The sequence below is a fragment of the Pogoniulus pusillus genome, chromosome 12 (assembly GCF_015220805.1).
Source record: "Pogoniulus pusillus isolate bPogPus1 chromosome 12, bPogPus1.pri, whole genome shotgun sequence".
Taxonomy (NCBI): Eukaryota; Metazoa; Chordata; class Aves; order Piciformes; family Lybiidae; genus Pogoniulus; species Pogoniulus pusillus.
Window position 1 is genome coordinate 30,139,689 of NC_087275.1, and position 19,832 is coordinate 30,159,520.

Consider the following 19,832-nt stretch of genomic DNA (forward strand, 5'->3'; position numbering starts at 1 on the left):
ACTAAAATTTGATGTAGAGTAAGTATGTTTGCTATTTGATAATGTTTGCTGACAAGCTTATAATTGTGCTTAGAATATGGCCAGAGGGAAGTAGGCATGAAAATAATAAGGATCTTAGTAGCATTGAGGGATCTTTAGTTTCAATTCAGTTAAATCTGTAGTTAACTATCAACTTGTGCTCTCTGGAAATCTGATACAAATGCCATCATTATTCATTGAAAGGTGTAGCATGGCTTCTGTGTTGCTAGTAGGTGAGTTTGAGTTGCATCACTTAAACATTCAGAAATGGCAGTTTCAGAAAACTCAGGTAACCACAGTTTTAAAAGCTTTCACATCTCTGCTTGTGTAACTAGAGACGATGATGCAGCTTGGGTGTTAGGAGGAAGTTCTTTAAGAATAGTGGAACACTGCAACAGGTTGCCCAGGGAGGTGATTAAAACCCCATCCTTGGAAATATTCAAGGTCAGCCTTGACAAGGGTCTGTAAAACGTGATCTAGTGGAAGATGCCCTTGCTGAGTGCAGGGAGGGTTAGACTAGATGACCCTTCCAACTCAAACCAATCTATGATTTTATGATACATTATAAGCCAGACAGATCTTTTTTCTGTGTTGTTTTAACCAATTCTACAGAAAGAACTGAGTTAATATCTATCCCATATAATAACCAATTATTAACTACCATATACATGTATACCACCTAGAAAATTTAGTTACCAGGTATAGAAATAAGAGCTGTTTGGTTTGGGTACTTAAAACCAAAAAACTAAGTGAGCTAACAAAAAAACAACCAAATTAAAAACTTTCTTCATGTTTTTGAGGTCTTTTCCCTAAATGGCCAAGTAACAAATACAATGGCTGTAAATATTTGCATGATGGAAAAAAAAGAGGGCAAAAAAATCAGTATACTGAAGTCAGACTTGTTTTATAGACCATTTACCTTGCTTTTCATCATTTTTCCTGCAGCTTAATTGTTTTAAGGGGGTGGGAAGATGACAAACATTAGCATTAGATACATCTGGTGTTTTGTGAGGATCACTTTTCAAATTAGAACTAATGGCTTACGTGTTTTGCTTTCCTTTTCCATAGCTAGATGGAAAAAAATTGAAACTTGCATAGCTGCTGCAACTAGAAGAGCATGCATTGCAATACAGCAGAAAAATAGGCAGTGATTAATAGCTACATTAATTTGGAAAGTCAGCCCTTCTTATGGAGTCTTTCACTGATTCAAAGTGAAAGAAAGAAAATGCATTCAAGCTCAAGTTTACTATGGCTGGAGGGGTGGTGATGGTTTTGGTGAAACCTTGATTGTTTTGATATTGACTACCAAAACTACCACTGGTTTTATTCTATTGTTTTAATGAAATTTGATTTTATGCTGGTGCTTGTCTGTGTAGCTAAAAATCTGATTGTGAACCACTGTAACTGGTAGATGATGCAGCAAGGCAATTCTCATGACATAATCCTTTGAAGACCTCTTACATTAGTGCTATATCCTAGCAGACCCTCTGTAACAAGGTTTTGTCTGGAAAACTGAAGAGCAGTAATAGACAGAATGTAGGAAAAGCTTTATACTTGAATTCATAGAATCAACCAAGTTGGAAGAGGCCTCTAAGCTCATCCAGTCCAACCTAGCACCCAGCCCTGTCCAATCAACCAGACCATGGCACTAAGTGCCCCATGCAGGCTTGGCTTCAACACCTCCAGGCATGGCGACTCCACCACCTCCCTGGGCAGCCCATTCCAATGCCAATCACTCTCTCTGCCAACAACTTCCTCCTCACATCCAGCCTATACTTCCCCCAGCACAACTTGAGACTGTCCCCTTGTTCTGTTGCTGGTTGCCTGGGAGAAGAGGACAACCCCCACCTGGCTACAGTCACCCTTCAGGTAGTTGCAGACAGCAATGAGCTCTGTCCTGAGCCTCCTCTTCTGCAGGCTGCACACCCCCAGCTCCCTCAGCCTCTCCTCACAGGGCTGTGCTCCAGGCCCCTCACCAGCTTTGTCGCCCTTCTCTGGACACCTTCCAGTATCTCAACATCTCTCTTGAATTGAGGAGCCCAGAACTAGACACAGAACTCAAGATGTGCCCAGTGTTGAGTACTGGGACAGAATAACCTCCCTTGTCCTGCTGGCCACACTGTTCCTGATGCAGGCCAGGATGCCACTGGCTCTCATGGACACCTGGACACACTGCTGGCTCATGTTCAGTTACTATCTACCAGTAGTTCCAGGCCCTTCTCTGCCTGGCTGCTCTCCAGCCACTCTGTCCCCAGCTACTTGGAGTTGCTGTGGCCAGAGCGTAGAACCCTGCACTTAACGTTGTTAGATCTCATCCCATTGGCCTCTGTCTACCCATCCATCCTGTCAAGGTCCCTCTGCAGGGCTCTTCTACCCTCCAACAGATCAACTCCTGCTCCTAGCTTGGTGTCATCCACAAACTTACTGATGCTGGACTCAATCCCCTTTTACAACTGGGGTTGGTGAAGAAGACCAACTGAAACTTTTCTTGAGTTACCCCTCAGCAAGGTAACAGAATAGTCTGCTTTTTAAACTTTAAAAATGCTGTGAAACACTTACATTTTTATCAGTTCAGAGTTGCTGATGTTCTCTGAAGAATTCACTTCTTGTTTAAGATTCATCTCAGTTTGACATGTTCTGCAGAAACTTGTGTTTTCTCTAGTTGAGGATGTTGGTAATGAGTTGTGTGGTCCTCCTAGAGCCTCTCCATTTGAAGTTATTTGCAACTGGTCTAATTTTAAATTGATCTGTTGGTAAGCACTGAGGTTATTTGTTGGTTAGCTGCTTGTTTCTGCTTACAGGTAAATGTCAGAAGTCTATATTGAAGGAAATCCCTCAGTGTGTTTTGGGTGTCAGACAGGAGGCTTGCTGTGGGTTCTTAATCTAATAAAGTATATACACAACTTGCAGTTGTGTTTTAATACTTAAATTCCGAAGTTTTAATGTTTCTCTTTCATTATGCACATTTGGAGGGCAACAAAGCTGGTGAAGGGCCTGGAGAACTGAGAGAGCTGTGGATGGTTAGCTTGAAGAGGAGGCAGCTAAGGGGAGAACTCATCACTCTCTACAGCTACTCAAAAGGACATTGTAGAGAGATTGGTGCTGGTCTCTTCTCATAGGTAATTCGTGACAGAACAAGAAGGAATGGCCTCAAACTGCAACAGGGTAGGTTTAGATTGGACAGTAGAAAAAATTCTTTTCACAGAAAGAGTGGTCAGGCACTGGAACAGGCTGCCCAGGGAAGTGGCTGAATCACCATCTCTGGATGGGTTTAAAGGTTGTGTGGGTGTAGTGCTTGGGGTTATGATCTAGGGGTGAACTTTGTAGTGTTTGACTAATGGCTGGACTTGGTGATCCTGAGGGTCTTTTCCAAACTGAACGATTCTATGAAAATAATTCAGATGTGTAGGTGTTCAGAGGGTTTTCCTTAGTATGGGCTGAACAGGACTTGGCCACAGACAACTGTGTGGGTGTGAAAGTGAGAAAACTGACTTAGATTTGCTTTGTTCTCTTTCATCAAGCAAGTGTACTTTCATACAGACATATCCTAATGTTTGTCATAGATCATTATTTGAGCCTCAGAAGAGGTACTGCTCCTGTATAGCAGAGGCTGCCTTTTTCCCCCTGAATATTCCAAGAATTCCTAGTACTTGCATATTGTCATGTTCATCTCTTCAGCATTGTACTTGAAGATCCCTTCCCCAGAAACTTTAGTCTGAAAAACTGTTTATATCTGTTAGTTGCATTTACTTCTTGATGTCTTTCTGGTGTTAGGTGAGTTTTGCTTTGATGTTAGTGCCTTTGTTAAGTACTAGTCTTGAGATAGTGTCTCTGGAATTCGAGATCTTCCTTGTTTTCTTTGCATGCTCTCATGGGGTGAGATTTAGGCTATGCGAAGGAGTAGAGTGTTGTGGATATATAAGGCTTATGTTAATTCTAGTTTCTGGCTGGCATTTCAATTTCTAGATCTAAAGACAGAGTTGTAAATGCTGAGGGGAAAGAAAAAACATTTCCCATCTGTGCCAGGCTTTTCTGGCATGCTTCACATTGTAAGCATGTTGATCCTGTTGTCTTCCATAATCATCCAAGAAAACTTGAAATGCATGTAGGTGGAACAAAAATTACCTTTTTATTTTGTTCCAAAAATGATAGCTCCAGTTTGGGAGTGCATGAAATAGTCCTGCTGCTTTAGAATTGGAAAGTTATTTAGCCTTGAAAGTAACCTGTCCTAGATTCTCTGCTATTTTAACTCCTCTCTTTTCTCTCTCCCTCTCTTTTTTCTCTCTCCCTCTCTTTTTTCTCTCTCCCTCTCTTTTTTCTCTCTCCCTCTCTTTTTTCTCTCTCCCTCTCTTTTTTTCTCTCTCCCTCTCTTTTTTCTCTCTCCCTCTCTTTTTTCTCTCTCCCTCTCTTTTTTCTCTCTCCCTCTCTTTTTTCTCTCTCCCTCTTTTTTCTCTCTCCCTCTCTTTTTTCTCTCTCCCTCTCTTTTTTCTCTCTCCCTCTCTTTTTTCTCTCTCCCTCTCTTTTTTCTCTCTCCCTCTCTTTTTTCTCTCTCCCTCTCTTTTTTCTCTCTCCCTCTCTTTTTTCTCTCTCCCTCTCTTTTTTCTCTCTCCCTCTCTTTTTTCTCTCTCCCTCTCTTTTTTCTCTCTCCCTCTCTTTTTTCTCTCTCCCTCTCTTTTTTCTCTCTCCCTCTCTTTTTTCTCTCTCCCTCTCTTTTTTCTCTCTCCCTCTCTTTTTTCTCTCTCCCTCTCTTTTTTCTCTCTCCCTCTCTTTTTTCTCTCTCCCTCTCTTTTTTCTCTCTCCCTCTCTTTTTTCTCTCTCCCTCTCTTTTTTCTCTCTCCCTCTCTTTTTTCTCTCTCCCTCTCTTTTCTCCTTTAAGGCTTTCTTGATTCTAACACTTTTCTGTGCTGTTGTTCTCACCACCATCCCTCCTCAGAATATTTTCTGGAAATTCTGTTCAGTCGTTTTAGTCAGGCAAGGTATGTTTGTATGATGGAGTCTTTATTTGCAATAACAGAATAGATTTGTTGTCCTCCAGAAGAGCTGCGTTTACTGTGTGTGTTTTGTAAAGCACAACACCTCAGCAAACCTTTTTGTGCCATTGCCAAGCTGGTAAAAATTGTGGAATCATAGAATGGTTTGTGTTGGAAGGGACAAACAAAGGTCATCCAGTTCAACCCCTCTGCACTCAGCAGGGACACCTTCCACTAAATCAGATTGCTCAGAGCCTTGTCAAGCCTGACCTTGAAGATCTCCAAGGATGGGCCCTCAACTACCTCCCTGGCCAACCTGTTGCAGTGTTCCACCACCCTCATGGTAAAGAATTTGCTCCTTACTTCCAATCTAAATCTCTTCTTCCCTAATTCAAACCATTACCCCTTGTCCTGTCACCACAGAACCTCATAAGCAGTCCCTCTGCAGCCTTACTGTAGACTCCCTTCAGTTACTGGAATGCCACTATTAGGCCTCCTTGGAGCCTTCTCCAGGCTAAACAACTCCATCTTCCTCAGCCTGTCCTTGTGAGAGAAGTGCTCCAGCCCCATGATCATCTTGGTGGGTCTCCTCTTGACTTGCTCCATCAGGTCCATGTGCTTCCTGTGTTGAGGCCTCCAGAGCTACCAGAAATGGTAGAAAGAAGTGAGATATCTCCCCAAGAAGAATATATACAATCTCCATGTGACTATACTATTTTTCCAAACAGAGATAAGTTGAACTTGTCAAAACAAGGTAGGGGAAAGAAAAAGTGTAAATAAAATCCTCACATCACTGTAACTCTGGAGCTATACAGCTCTTTACGATGGTAGGTTAGCATTCAGGGAGGCTGGAAAATTGGATCTGTAAGCCAATCTCACAATCTGTGTGAATTCCATCCAGTAATACCATTTCATCTGACAGCAGAGTATCTTAATTACTGTATAAGGAAGAGCCATGATGAACAGAAGGCAAACAAAATTTGACTGATAGATGTTTATGGAACAAGAAACTGTGTTCACATGGTATAAAACCCATTCATTTCCAAGTTCTTTTTCATATCCATGAAAACTTACATACCACCACCCCTTGGGCAAGTGATGGTACAGGCTTTTTGTCCCTTGGGACAGGGAAGAGAAGAAGGTGGAGGAGCAGATACTGAAAAAAATATTAGCTCCTGTTATTATCTTGTGGTTGTTTTGAAATGCCAGTGGCCTGATGTTTTTTTCAGAGCATTGCTTCTTTGCAGCTGGTGTTCAGAATGTTTGAAAGCAGTCAAGGTTTGTGTGGAAGAAACTGACTTAAGGAACAAATTTGATAGAAAATGTGCAGATTTGGCAATATCTAGAGGGTTTTTATGTGTTCTTTAGAAATGTAATTCAGGATGCTGGTTTAGAGCAGACTGCACAGGAAAAGTGAAGCCTCTTTGAAGAGAATGACACTAGATTAAACTATTCGAGACAGGGATGTGGTTTTGGTATTGTTTCAGAGCCAGTCTCAACCTAAACTGGTTTAGGTATGAGGAGGAGGTCTTGGGAAGGTGAACTCTTGCAGTCTGCCCCCCACAACCTCCCAACTCTAATAACACTGATCAGGGAGAACTCTTTTCAATTTGAGATGACACCAAGAAGGATCACTTCACTATTCTGTGGTACTTCAAAAGTTGTAACTCTCTCTCTTGGAAAGTGGAAGTTCATATCTACCTCCACAGGTGTTTGCCAAATAAACATCCAACCAAAGGATTAGAGGTTGCTATGTTTTCTTCTTGCATTGAAAGTGTTTGTTAACATTTGGAGGCTCCCAGAGGGGGAACTCTGAGGATAACTGTCGTGACAAGTGATTAGTGTAAGCACATACTCTGAAGGAAGGGGTTTGGGTGCTTTCCCTTCCCACTCCACCCCAAATAAACAGTCCTGTGAACAAGCTTAGCAGGAGTACCTGCTTGGGCTTGATTGTGGGAATTCAGCAGTAATTAGACTAGAGTAGATCTTGGTAAATGCAGGTGTGTGTGTGTGTAGAATGCTTTCAAAACCAGGAGAAGAGTCCATTTTTAGTTCAGGTGCTTCATGGATTAAGGAGAAGATGAACAGAGGCATTTTTGGGAGAAGGAATAATGATTCTTAGACTTGGGGATTTCAGTTGTGTGTAATTCTGGCTTAAGTTGTGCATGTGTATATGCTGAAAATGTTAGTCACTGCTGTTAATCACTAAATTGCCTTCTGGATTTTGGGTAACAGTACATTAGCTTAAGCCTCTCTGCACAAATGCAATTGCTGTCGAGGTTGCCCGAATGAAACGAAGTAAAATAACCTTCTGATGACACATAGTCATTTAGATGTTTTGGATCATTTCTCCTGGTCAGAATTTTAATGTCTTTTAAATGTATTCATAGGTAAAAACATCAGAGTTTTATCGATACTCCCGGCAGCTGCGACATGAGGTTGACCAAGCCATGAATTACTTTCATAGCGTTCACCAACAGCCTCTGATGGAAATGAAATCGAACAAAATTCGTTCTGCCAAACCCCAGACTGCAGTATTTAGAGGAATGATAGGACACAGTATGGTAAACAGTAAAATTCTTCTCTTGCACAAACCAAGGGTCTGGTGGGAACTAGAAGGTCCTCAAGTACCTTTGCGACCAGACTGCCTTGCCATTGTGAATAACTTTGTGTTCCTGTTAGGTGGGGAAGAACTGGGGCCAGATGGTGAGTTTCATGCATCATCCAAAGTGTTTAGGTATGACCCAAGACAGAACACTTGGTTACGAATGGCAGACATGTCTGTTCCACGTTCAGAGTTTGCTGTTGGAGTGATTGGGAGGTACGTTTACGCGGTGGCTGGGAGAACCAGGGACGAAACGTTTTACTCGACCGAACGCTATGATATCACTGAAGACAAATGGGAGTTTGTGGATCCCTATCCCGTCAATAAGTACGGCCACGAAGGGACTGTGCTTGGTAACAAGTTGTATATCACTGGTGGAATTACTTCGTCTTCAACTTCTAAGCAAGTGTGTGTGTTTGATCCCAGTAAAGAAGGGACAGTGGAGCAGCGAACGAGGAGAACTCAAGTGGTCACTAACTGTTGGGAGAACAAGTGCAAAATGAATTATGCGAGGTGCTTTCACAAAATGATTTCTTACAATGGTAAGCTTTATGTCTTTGGGGGCGTCTGTGTGATCCTGAGGGCCTCCTTTGAATCCCAAGGATGTCCTTCTACAGAGGTTTATGACCCAGATACTGATCAGTGGACTATATTGGCTTCTATGCCAATCGGTAGGAGCGGTCACGGTGTAGCTGTGCTGGACAAACAGATCATGGTTCTTGGAGGCCTTTGTTACAACGGTCACTACAGTGATTCGATTCTCACCTTTGACCCAGAGGAAAACAAATGGAAAGAAGATGAATATCCAAGGATGCCATGCAAGCTGGATGGCTTACAAGTCTGCAGCTTGCATTTTCCTGAATATGTTTTGGAGCATGTTAGACGTTGCAGCTAAAATAAACAACTCAGTGAAATGCAAAAACCTATACCCAGTTTGTCAAAAAAAAATCCAAGTCCTTCAGAGATGTTACCTTGTGTGTGAGGTAAAAGCTTGAGAGAAACAGGATGTACAGGGAGTGTACTTACCAGGCTCATCAGAAGAGCCAAGAAGTTAGTCTGATATTGTGAAGTCTTTGGTTTGTTTTTAACAAATATAATTCTAAGTAGGGGGAGGAAAAAAAATCAGTGTATTTTTTTAAATTATTTTGAGTTTTTTGGGGGGTAAAATTTTATGTTCACAGTACTGTCTTCATTTTTTTTTTAATGGCCATTATACAGCTGTGCTTCTGGAATCAGTTAACAAAGTGTTTGTGGGAGAAAAGAAGACTTTATTTTCATTGTTTTTTCAGTTGAGCATCAAAATAAAACACATTGCCTGTACTAGGGTACAACAAGGTCTAAACCAACAAAACAAACTCAATCACTTCTATAATTTACGTGGTCTTTTGGATGCTTTCCCCATTAATTGCAGAATACTCTTGAATCTACTAGGTGGTTTTGTTTTCCCTTATCTATGTTGAAGGATAATCTTAACCCCTTTGCATGTTCTTTTTCCTAGTTTTTGTATAGTGGTACCAGTAAGTCTGCCAAAACTCAGATTCTACATTTCTACTCAGCTGAAAACAAAACATTTTTTTCTATCCAAAACACTACTACTCTGCTGCCTTCTGTTGTCTGCATTGTGGTTGTTGGTGAGTTAAAAGAAATATATATGCACACACATGCATACACTGTAAAAACTATATGTATATAAATACATCTTGTAATGTGCAGTTACAATATTCTAACTAGTGCACAGATTGATCCAGACCCGTTGAATTTAAAGTTTAGTACTGTCCTTTAATGAGCTAAGTAATTCAGAATTCTTAAGTAACTGGAAGCCTAATTTGGTATCAAAGTATCTTTAGTCTACACTGGTTGATTCAGGAACATTAAACTCTTTATATTGATGCTACGTAACAAACCATTGAGAATTTTTTATTTCATCATTTATTTTTTCAAAAGTAAAACCAACTTAGCAGAGTTTCTTTTATGTCTGAATGTGAGGCCCAGTTTGTTGATTTGTTTTTTTTTAATGAAATTGGGAAATGTCAATAAGCAAAAAGCTCAGCGCAAAACTAGACGACTTCAGAGTCTATTCTCAGTGCTCTGCTTGTACTCCTGCTTCAATACAAGTTCTTTTGTGCTTGTACTGAAGTAATTATCAACTGCTATGAACTACTGTGTTTTGAAAATGTGGAGTTATGTGGTTGGAGAGTACCATTGGTGTTTCTTTTACAAACAAAACCTACACAGCTATAGCTACTGACCTCAGAGTGCCTGAATCAAGATGTGCAATCCAGGAGGGCTTTGAATAACTCCATTGTGTAGACCTGCAGATATTACTGACAAGTAGATTGGTAAGAATTATCTGCCAAGACATAAGTAATCTCAGTAATTACATTCTGATCATCTTTAATGGTGTGAAATTAGCCACTTGTCAAATCTAAAGGGGAAATCTGGAGAAGCTGAAGGCTCACACTTAGTTCAGCTGCGTAGGGGTGAAATGCTGAAACATGCACCTGCATATTTTGTAAAGTCTTGATGCTGCTGTGTTGCACTTGAAGCAATAGACTTTACTTTATATGCAGCAAGCCAAAACCACTTTTTTTCAGCATCTTCCAGTCAGAAATCACTGTAGAAAAGGAATGTACAGTACTCAGGGAGTTCAAAAGAATGCACTTACAAAGGGACCAAACGGGACCAAAATAACCCTAAGTTTCCTATGTTAAAAATAACAACTGCTTGCCTAAACTGAGTTTGAAATAACTGATGGAAGTTAAAGTGTAAAACTCCTCATACTTATATTTTGATATCTTTTAGTAGTAATTCCATTCTGGGTTGAGATGTGATGTGGTAGTAATTCCATTCTGGGTTTGGAGCTATATGGCATGTTAGCAGGGTGGGTTTTTTTTTTTCTTTTGTGGGTGTTTTTTTAATTGAAAATGGTTTATTGATAGAATGTTTCCTTTCTATGTGTTTTAACAGCCAGAGAGAGAGAGAGTCTGTGCCATCATAGCTATAGCAGTAAGTTATTTACACCAGTAGTGACTGGACCAAATACTGATATTCAGCCTTCCGATACAGACTAATTTACAGTTAAATTTAAGTCTTATTTTAACCAAAATTCAGTTTGCTGAATTAAAAAAATCTACTTTACTTTATTAATAGCATAACTTAAAGCCAATGTGGCTTACCTCAGTTTCACTGTGAGACTCGTGTGTACGTTGCCCTGCATGGGTGCAGAGATAAACTGTCTCTAGTAGGTTCTGACTCTGCAAGTAAAAAGCTTCTACTGTATATAGTTCATGGAATATTGGGGCACAAGTGGGTTTTTTTTCTGTATGTTTTGTTTGTTTTTTCTTTTTAACTTGTTTGGGGTATTTTTTGTTTGTTTGGTTTGGTTTGGTTTTGTTTTGTTGGGATTTTTATTATTATTACTCTTTTTGTTACCAGTTAATTTCCAATTAAGTGTATGGGGTAGCCCAAACTAATCCTGCTTGAGTAGGCTTTCATGAGTGTGTTCTGTACAGTATGGAATACTTTTATCTAGGGCATGGATGTGGTTCTGGATGTCTGGTCTCCCATGATTCAGGTGTAGTAAAGAGATTTAGCCAAGACTTCATCAAAAGATGAGGATGAGGATGAGGGATGTCTCAAGTTACATTTTGGGTCTACATTTAAGCACCTTCTGAAAATTTTTTGCTCAGAGCAACTGCCACTAAAGTGATTGGTGAGTAGTGACACTTTGAATCATGAAGAACCAGATGAGTTTCAGGTGCTCTGGTTTAAAATTTCTATGTATCACCATGCCCCCAGTTCTGAAAGATCCTGTTCAGGACTGTAATTGTAATTCTTCTGTGAAATTCTAACTTGAACTGTTGGTTTCAGCTTCCCTGAAGATGTGTCTCCATTGAGAAGCTGGCTTTAACCAAGCTTTAGGAATGATTGGAATCTGCTTGGGTTTAGTGCAAGGGTGTGTGAGAATGTTTTGTTGATTTACATTTCTACTGTGCTTTTATTGTTACAGAGGTGAAATACAAAATCAGCTTGCCTCCTCTTTTCCACTGCAGAGGAAATTTTGAGGCAGTTATTTTGTTACTTTATGTATCAGAGGGATAGTTTGGGGTTTTTTAATGGACAATTATTGTTTGTGCTTTGTTTTAGTATTTAGCTCCAGATTATTTAGTGTTTAGGTGAAAAGAAAACTAAGCCAGCTAATAAGAATTGCCTGTTCCTATCAAATTTTTACTATTATGAGCAGATTAAGAGTATTAAAAACACTGAAATGCCTCTGATTTGTCAAGGAAAAGGTAAGTTACCATCTTTGATGATTAAATTTGGAGGGGTTTTGTCTTCTCTTCCCACCCCAACCATAGGATAATACCAGCAAATCTTAATCTCACCCACGTGTTTAACACCTGGCCTGCTTTTAAACAGCAGGTACTTGCCTTGCCTTGAAAAGGTGGATGGTAGTGAGTTACAATCTAGGGGTTGGTTTTTTTCAGCATTTCACAGACTCACAGAGTGTTAGGGGTTGGAAGGGACTTCCAAAGATCATCCAGTCCAAACTCCCTGCCAGAGCAGGAGCACCTAGAGCAGGTCACACAGAAACGCATCCAGGTGGGTTTGGAATGTTTCCAGCCTCTTTGGGAAGCTTGTTCCAGGGCTCTGGCACCCTCTGAGGGAAAAAGGTTTTCCTCATGTTTATGTGGAACTTCCTCTGCTCCTGCTTGCACTCATTGCCCCTTGTCCTATTGATGCACATCCCTGAGCAGAGCCTGGCTCTGTCCTCATAGAATCAACCAGATAGGAAGAGAGCTCCAAGCTCATCCAGTCCAACCTAGCACCCAGCCCTGGCCAACCAACCAGACCATGGCACTAAGTGCCCCAGCCAGGCTTGCCTTCAACACCTCCAGGCACAGCCACTCCACCACCTCCCTGGGCAGCCCATTCCAATGCCAATCACTCTCTCTGCCAACAACTTCCTCCTAACACCCAGCCTATACTTCCTCCAGCACAACTTGAGACTGTGTCCCCTTGTTCTATTGGTGGCCACCCTTCACATCTTTCTAAATGTGAATGAGGTCACCCCCCAGTCTGTTCTCCAGGCTAAAGAGCCTCAACTCAGCCTTGCCTCAGAAGGGAGATGTTCCACTCAGTTAAGTGTCATTCCTCTGTGCTGAACTCTCTCAAGCAGTTGTCTGAGATGCTTCTTGAACTGAGGATGAACCTTTCTGGACCTACTAACCCCAGCCCTTCTAATCCACCCCAGGATGCCATTGGCCTTGGCCACAAGGGCACATTACTGGCTCATGATCAATCTTTTGTCCACCAGGGCTCCCAGGTCCCTTTCCTCTATGCGGCTCTCCAGTAGGTCAGTCCCAAACCTACACTGGTCTGTGAGGCTGTTATTTCCCAGCAGTCCAACTCCACACTTGTCCTTCGTAAATATAGCAGCTTCATGTCTTGATTTAGCAGCAAGCTCTGGAAGCAAAGTTTATTTTGAAATGAGCCAGAATGGACAAAAATCCCACAGTACTGTAAAGGGGTTGGAAACTGCCAGCTCCCATTCCACATGCTGCTGTATTTCTTTTTAGGGGACAAGAAGGTTTTTTTCTTCCAAAGCAAAAAAGAGAGTTAATTTTTCCCCAGAGTGTTGGTGCTAGTTTCATTGTGGGAGGTATTAGGTGGCAAAAAAAGAGGAACATTTTGAGGTGTTTTTTTTTTCTCCCAGTGATTCAGCTGGAAGAAGGCAGTTCTTGATTTGACAAAGACTGCTATTTCAGAAAGCCCTGCTCTTGGCAAGAAGGGGTAGTAGCAGCATATGAGGTACCTGACAACCTGCTTTTATGTTACTCTTTTGAGATGTGTGGATGCCCTACTTTATCTGCTGTCTGATAGCAGTCCTCTTATAACAAGCTCCAAGGGCTTCTCGCTAATATGTCTTTGGTTTCTCAGATTTGCAGACATTTTTTCCTCTTGAGGACCTCTCCTGCCTTACAGACCCAAATGCTGCTTTCTCTTTAGTGCTGATAACGTGGTAACTACCTGCCTTAGGGAGGAAGCATCGCTCGACACCCAGGAAGCAAAGAATGAAATTCAGCAGGTACAAATTCAAATCAGTTTAAAAAGAAAACTTACTGGTTAATTCAGTGGAGCTGTTGGAGTGAGGCCAGGGGGCCACAAAGATGATCCAAGGACTGAAATACCTTCAGCCTGGAGAAAACTCTGGGGAAACCTTAGAACAGCCTTCCAATATGTGAAGGGAAGACTGGAGAGGAACTTTTTGCAAGGTTGTCTGAGGGAGGGTAGGTTAAGACTGGATCTTAGGCAAAAGCTCTTCAGTATGAGGATGGTGAAACTCTGGAATAGGCTACCCAGGGGAGAGAGGCTGTGGATGCTTCCTGCCTGGGGTTGTTCAAGGCCAGGTTGGATGAGGCCTTGAGCAGCCAAGTCTGGTAGAGAAGCATCCCTGCCCATGGTGGGGAGGCTGGAGTAGATGATCTCTAAGGTCCCTGCCAACCTAAGCCCTTCTATGATTGCATCCATTCATTTGCAAAGGGAGGGTAAGCATTATGGGGAGCTGCTAATGGCTCTTTAAATTTCAAGCTTGTGTCAGCATTTATATGACAAAATCTTTTTAGAAAAAAGCTGTATTTGTAGGGCTGAGTTTGCCTTTTTATTCTGTTTTTCTCCCTTACCTCCAAAAACTACAACACAAAAACAAAGTAGTGAATGAGGCCACTCATTCTTTTACCACTTCAAATACGTACTTGAAGGCTATGAACAGTCCAGTATAAAGCAAACAGAAAGATGCAAGGTACTTGGAACCTATAAGCACAACTGTTATAAAACTTGTGCTTGAGTGTCCTACTCTTCTTCCAATAGTAAAACCAGAGCTGGTGAAGTTACCTGAGTAAGTGTGGTCCACATGTGGCAGGGCTCACCAAAGGGAGAGCAGGACAGAACAAAACTGGAAAGCACATGGAATCTATTTGAAACAAAGCTTGCTGGTGTCCTGTAGCTAACAGTTTGACATTTTAATGTTTGTAAACCAATCTGAAGCTGCTTAAAATAAAAACTAGTGACTGCTTTTGCATCTGTATTTGATTTTTGCAAGTTGGTAACTTGAACATTTCCATTCGTGGGGTAGAGCTCATAAAAATGTGGCAGCAAAGCTGAGGGTGTTTTGAGCACAGGTTTGCTGAAGATCCCTCTGCAGTTTTTTTCCTTCTCAAAAATAACTCTCAAAGATGAATTTCAAGCATATTAAGTTGCTAGTTAGGGGAAAACCACTTCTGTTTGCAGATAGCCATTTTTATGTCTGGTAGAAAATGTTACAAGCCTAGAAAATCCACTGTTCTATAGGGCTGTATGGAGCTCGTATTACCTCAGTGGCACCCACCTTACTTCTAAGTCACTTCTGGGAGCATGGTGAAGGGAAGAGTGAGCTATGTTTTTATTTTAAACACTTCTTTTTCCCCTAGAGATTTGTTATTTTTGTAGACCTTTCTAAAAAGAAATTCTATGCTGGAGACTGCAGTTCTGTTACGGTGTTATCCCACCTGATTCCAGTCTATAATATCAGATTGTTCATGTGGCAAAGAATGTATTTGAGAAGTTTTTTATGAGTTAACAGGGGGGAAAAATGTTATTTTGAAATCCTGCTGTGTTTGTGTCTATCAACTGAAAATATTGAAAATTAAAATTATATATGTATATATAAGATGACCTCATACATACATTTGGATTAACTGTCTAATTATTACCCTAGGGCTGCTATAACCTTTGAATAATTTAAGAATTGCCTCTTTTGAACTGTTTTAAAACCTCTTTTTTTTTTTCCTGCCTTTTTTTTCCCCTTTTTTTGGAAGAAAGAGGTTTTCCTCAGCTATGGATACAGTGTGCTCAGACTTGCATATGTGCTTTCTTTGGGTTTTAAACTGAAAAACAAAACAAAATGTATAAAATGTGTATAAAGGAAAGTGTAAATAAAATATTTTTAATCTTTAAACATGCTTGTGTTAAACTTTGTAATGCTAAAAGTGTGCTGGACCTGGAGTGCTTTCTACAGGGCTTGAAAGTTTACTCCAGATAAGGAACTCTTTGGGCCCTGGAATGAGATGCCCAGGGAGGTGGTGTAGTCCACCCACCCTAGATGTGTTTAAGGGTTGTTTGGATGTGTTGCTTAGGGATATGGTTTAAGGTGAATCTTGTTATAGGTTGGACTTGGTGATCCTGAGGGGATTTTCCAGCCTGGATGTTTCTGTGATTTTTGTGATCCTCAAAAACTTGTTGCTGAGCTCACTGTGACCTGGCAGTGTGCTTGTGCAGCCCAGAAGTCAAATTGTGTCCTGGGCTGCGTTGAGCATGGATGGCAGGGCATGAGAGAAGATTCTGCCTCTTTGCTCTTGTGAAACCCTACCTCCAATACTATATTGGGCTGTGGAGTTACCAGCATAAGAAGGACACAGAGCTGTTGGAGTGAATCCAGAGGAGGGCCACAAAGATGATCCAAGGGCTGGAGCAACCTCTGCTGTGAAGATAGGCTGAGGGAGCTGGGGTCGTTCATCCTGGTGAAGACTCCAGGGTGAACTTGTCAAGCATGACCTTGACGATCTCCAGGGATGGCGCCTCAGCTGCCTCCCTGGGCAACTTGTTCAGTGTTCCAACACTCTCATGGTGAAGAACTTATCCCTAACATCCAATCTAAGTCTGCTTTTATCTCATTTCAAAACATTGCCTCTTGTCTTGTCACTGCAGGCTTTTGCAGACAGTCCCTCTGCAACCTTCTTGAAGCCCCTTTGGGTACTGGAAGGCAGCTCTTAGGTCTCCCTGGAGCTTTCTCTTCTCCAAGCTGTCGCTCAGCCTGTCCTCATAACAGGTTTTCCAGGTCACTTCTGTGGGCCTCCTGTTTACCTTCTCTGTCAGATTCATGTCCTTGCTGTGTTGAGGGCTTTGTGCTGATCCCAGTAGCACGTGTAATGGGAGGAAAGGCCTCCTTTAGTTGCAGTTTGTCTCCATTTTAAATTCAAAGTATGTAGTGGAGTGATAGAGTGGAAGAGAAGATGGCAGACATTTATTCACTCTGTTCTTTAGAATTATTTTTGTTCACCTTCCCAGTTTTCCTTCTGTATGAGCCAGGTTTGGCAATAACTTTCTTCCACAGTGCTGCAGTGGCTGACTCGTTAGGACTTTTGAAGTTGATTAGGAATCTCCAGTAATGGTTCAATTATTTTCCTAAGTACAGCTCTCACATTTTAATTTCAGTTGTGATACAAAATTCCTCACTTCTCTGGAATATGCAGCCTTATTTTTTGGCAGCAGCTCAGACCTCTCTGTTCAGTTGCTCTGTGTGATATGAAAGTGACATTTGTTTGGCAAAGAGGTTCTTCTTTCAGGTAATTCCTTCCAGATTCTTTGCTGTAAGTTTTTCACCCTTGTTGACTTGAAATTCTCAATTTCAATAGATGTTCTCCTTTTGTTACAGTTTGGGGCTTTGGTTTTTGTGGGTTTTTGTCTTTCCTGATTGAATCTGCTTCGTAATGTGAAAGGAAGGCTGTTGCTCTGCACGTTGCACTCATTATTCATCAGTTCTGTACCTTTTGATTTCATAACATACTCATGGACACGTGAACCCCTGCTCAGCCTATAGCCCATTCACTGATTGCATTGAGTTGGAAGGAATCCTCAAAATCATCTTGTCCAACCCCCCTGCAGTGAGCAGGGAGACCTCCAACTAGGTCAGGATGCCCAGGGCCACATCAAGTCTGATCTTGAATGCCTCCAGGGCTGATGCCTCAACCACATTCCTGGGCAGCCTGCTTCGGTATTTTACTTCTTCCTGATGTCCAAGCTAAATCTATCCTGCACCAGATTCAAACAAGTTCTCCTCATCTTGTTGCTACAAGCCCTTCTAAACAGTCCTTCCCCAGCCTTCCTGCAGGTCCCCTTCACATATTGAAATGTAGCTCTAAGGTCTCCCTGGAGCCTTCTCTTTTCCAGGCTAAGCAGCCCAAATTCTTCCAAGCCTGTCCTCGTAGGAGAGGTTCTCCAGCCCTCTGATCATTCTTGTGGCCCTCCTCTGGACTTTCTCCAGCAGGTCCATGTCTCTCTTGTGTTAGGGACCTTAGAGCTGGACACAGTGCTCTGGGTGAGTACTGAGTCTTAGTGATGTCATCTGTCAATCAGCATGTCTTCTTGTCATTCTTCCAAGGGCCTGAACAATGGGCCCCAAGCCAAAGCTGACCTCTAGATGAACCTCCCAACCAAACATAGTATCTAATATTGGTATCTTATCATTAGAGAAATTTGTGTTATCTTTAGTGTCTGTTACTGTCTGATTCTTAGTGAGATATGGATGGTTGTTGGTGAAAGACAGAGCTTAGACCCCCAAGGCCATGAAGTCAGATACCTGTCCTTGTTGAGGGGATTCGTGATCGAATAGCTAAAGACTTGGTTTCTTCCTGAGCCCTGGTCAGGGTGTGGGGGGCACCCAGGAGGAGGATGAAGTCAGGTGTTTCCACATTTGGAATCATGTAAACTTGTTTATTAACCAATATAAAAAGCTGGACCCTCTTGCAGTGACTTTGAAGACCTCCCTTAGGAGTGGATGCACTGTGTAGGACCTTCCAGTTGCCAGGAAAGGTTCTCCAAAGCCTCATTGTCGCTGGAGCCCCTCAGCAACTGTGGATCTGGATGATGGTAAAGTATTAATGCAATTGGTGATGCTTCTTTCTTAATCATTAATCTTTTGAAGTAATGATGAGGTGCATTACCTTGATGTATTAATTTATTATCCTTCATTATTATTTTATCCTTCATTATTATTTTACCCTCACTGTATTAATATTTTGCTTGTTCTTCTGGAACTGCTTTAGACATAAGTAAAAGATGAGTTTATTTCTTTAACTTGCTCTTTGTGTCACTTGTGCTGACCCCATCAATTGGCAATACAGGAGGGCAGGGGATGTATGTCAAGCCAGCTTTATTTTGTTGTTTTCCCACTTCTACACTCTATGCTTCAGTTGCACTGACAGGTGCTGAAGGTGATGTTTACAGGCAGAAATAAACCTCATCGTGCTCTGCGTTTCAGCACCCAGTGACTCTTTGGCCATCTATCCATTGCAGTGGATGCTGGCTTTAAGCATCATGGTGTCTAGAAGGCTCGGGACTCTGTGCTAGGTAGTACCTGAGGAACTGAAAAAACTCTCTCCTTGTCATGTATCTGGTGTCTGTCAGGTTGTCTTCCAGTGATGCCACCCTTGGTAACAGCTCTCCTCTGTTAGGGATAAGTGTTGCTCAGTGTCAGCTCAGTGCTGAAGCAGTAATTGATTTCCAATGAGATAGATGGCTTCAACAGTTAACCCTTTCATTGCTCTATGTGTTTTTTACCAGGCAGCCTCCTTTCCCATCCCCATTTCAGTATGTCCTCAGGCATCTTAGAAGCACTGGTTGGTTTTTGGTTTTCTATCCTCTCACAAGGCTGAGTTACACCAACCATCTATGTGAGAATCTTTATCTCCTGCGGTGAATCATGCATGTTATGGCTGTGTTTATGTGTATTCAAGTACTACTACTATCCCTTCTCTGGGGAAAACAAATGCATAATGCTAACTGGAAACAACTATTCCTCCTATCTTTAGCTTCTCAGGGGAGAAACTCCAGGGTGGTTGGTGTATCCCTCTTGTGTTCACCTTGCTGGACTGCCAAACTCATACACTGTGCATAGAATTGCATTTGTGGTGGTGACGCTGCAAAAGCGTGGCCCAAGTGCTTTCCCTGATGGCCTTCATATTCACTCCTGGGGAGAAAGAACTTGCTCTGCTGTCATCTTGCATCTCTCAGAAAACTCTCTTGGCTAATTTATTCCCAGGATGAAATCCTAGTCCATTGGGTATCCTTGGTCAGCTGAGGATGTTCCATGGGATTAGCTTTGTGCCTCTGACCCTTACAGGTAGTTTTGCAAGGGTTTTTTTTTAAGCTAACACAAGTGGCAACTTGATGCCAGGAACTTACTTTAACTTGTTATAGGGAAGACATTTCAGAATGCAAAACCTTTTTAAAAATATATTTCTTCTCCTTCTGAGTCTTCATTTATTGCAATCAGGAAGAGTTACTGACAAGTGATGACTTTGCTTTCATTGTTTCTCCTGACAGATTCATCCAAAACACTAAAAAGAGTCAGGGATGGGGAAAAAAAAGGTGATGATAATTAGCTGATCTACAGCTTTTAATTTAATGGCTTTCTGTAGTGT

General features: G+C 41.7%; 1 protein-coding gene across 3 annotated transcripts in view; it reads left to right on the forward strand.

The window, feature by feature from the left end:
* KLHL15 (kelch like family member 15) overlaps positions 1–15,589 on the forward strand; it is a 31,095-nt gene extending 15,506 nt beyond the window's left edge. For all 3 annotated transcript variants that reach the window (XM_064151995.1, XM_064151993.1, XM_064151992.1), the window contains one exon: positions 7,379–15,589. In XM_064151995.1, coding sequence (XP_064008065.1) covers positions 7,379–8,488 — 1,110 coding nt within the window. In that variant the 3' untranslated portion in view covers positions 8,489–15,589. The remainder of the gene's footprint in view (positions 1–7,378) is intronic.
* Positions 15,590–19,832: the final 4,243 nt, after the last annotated feature.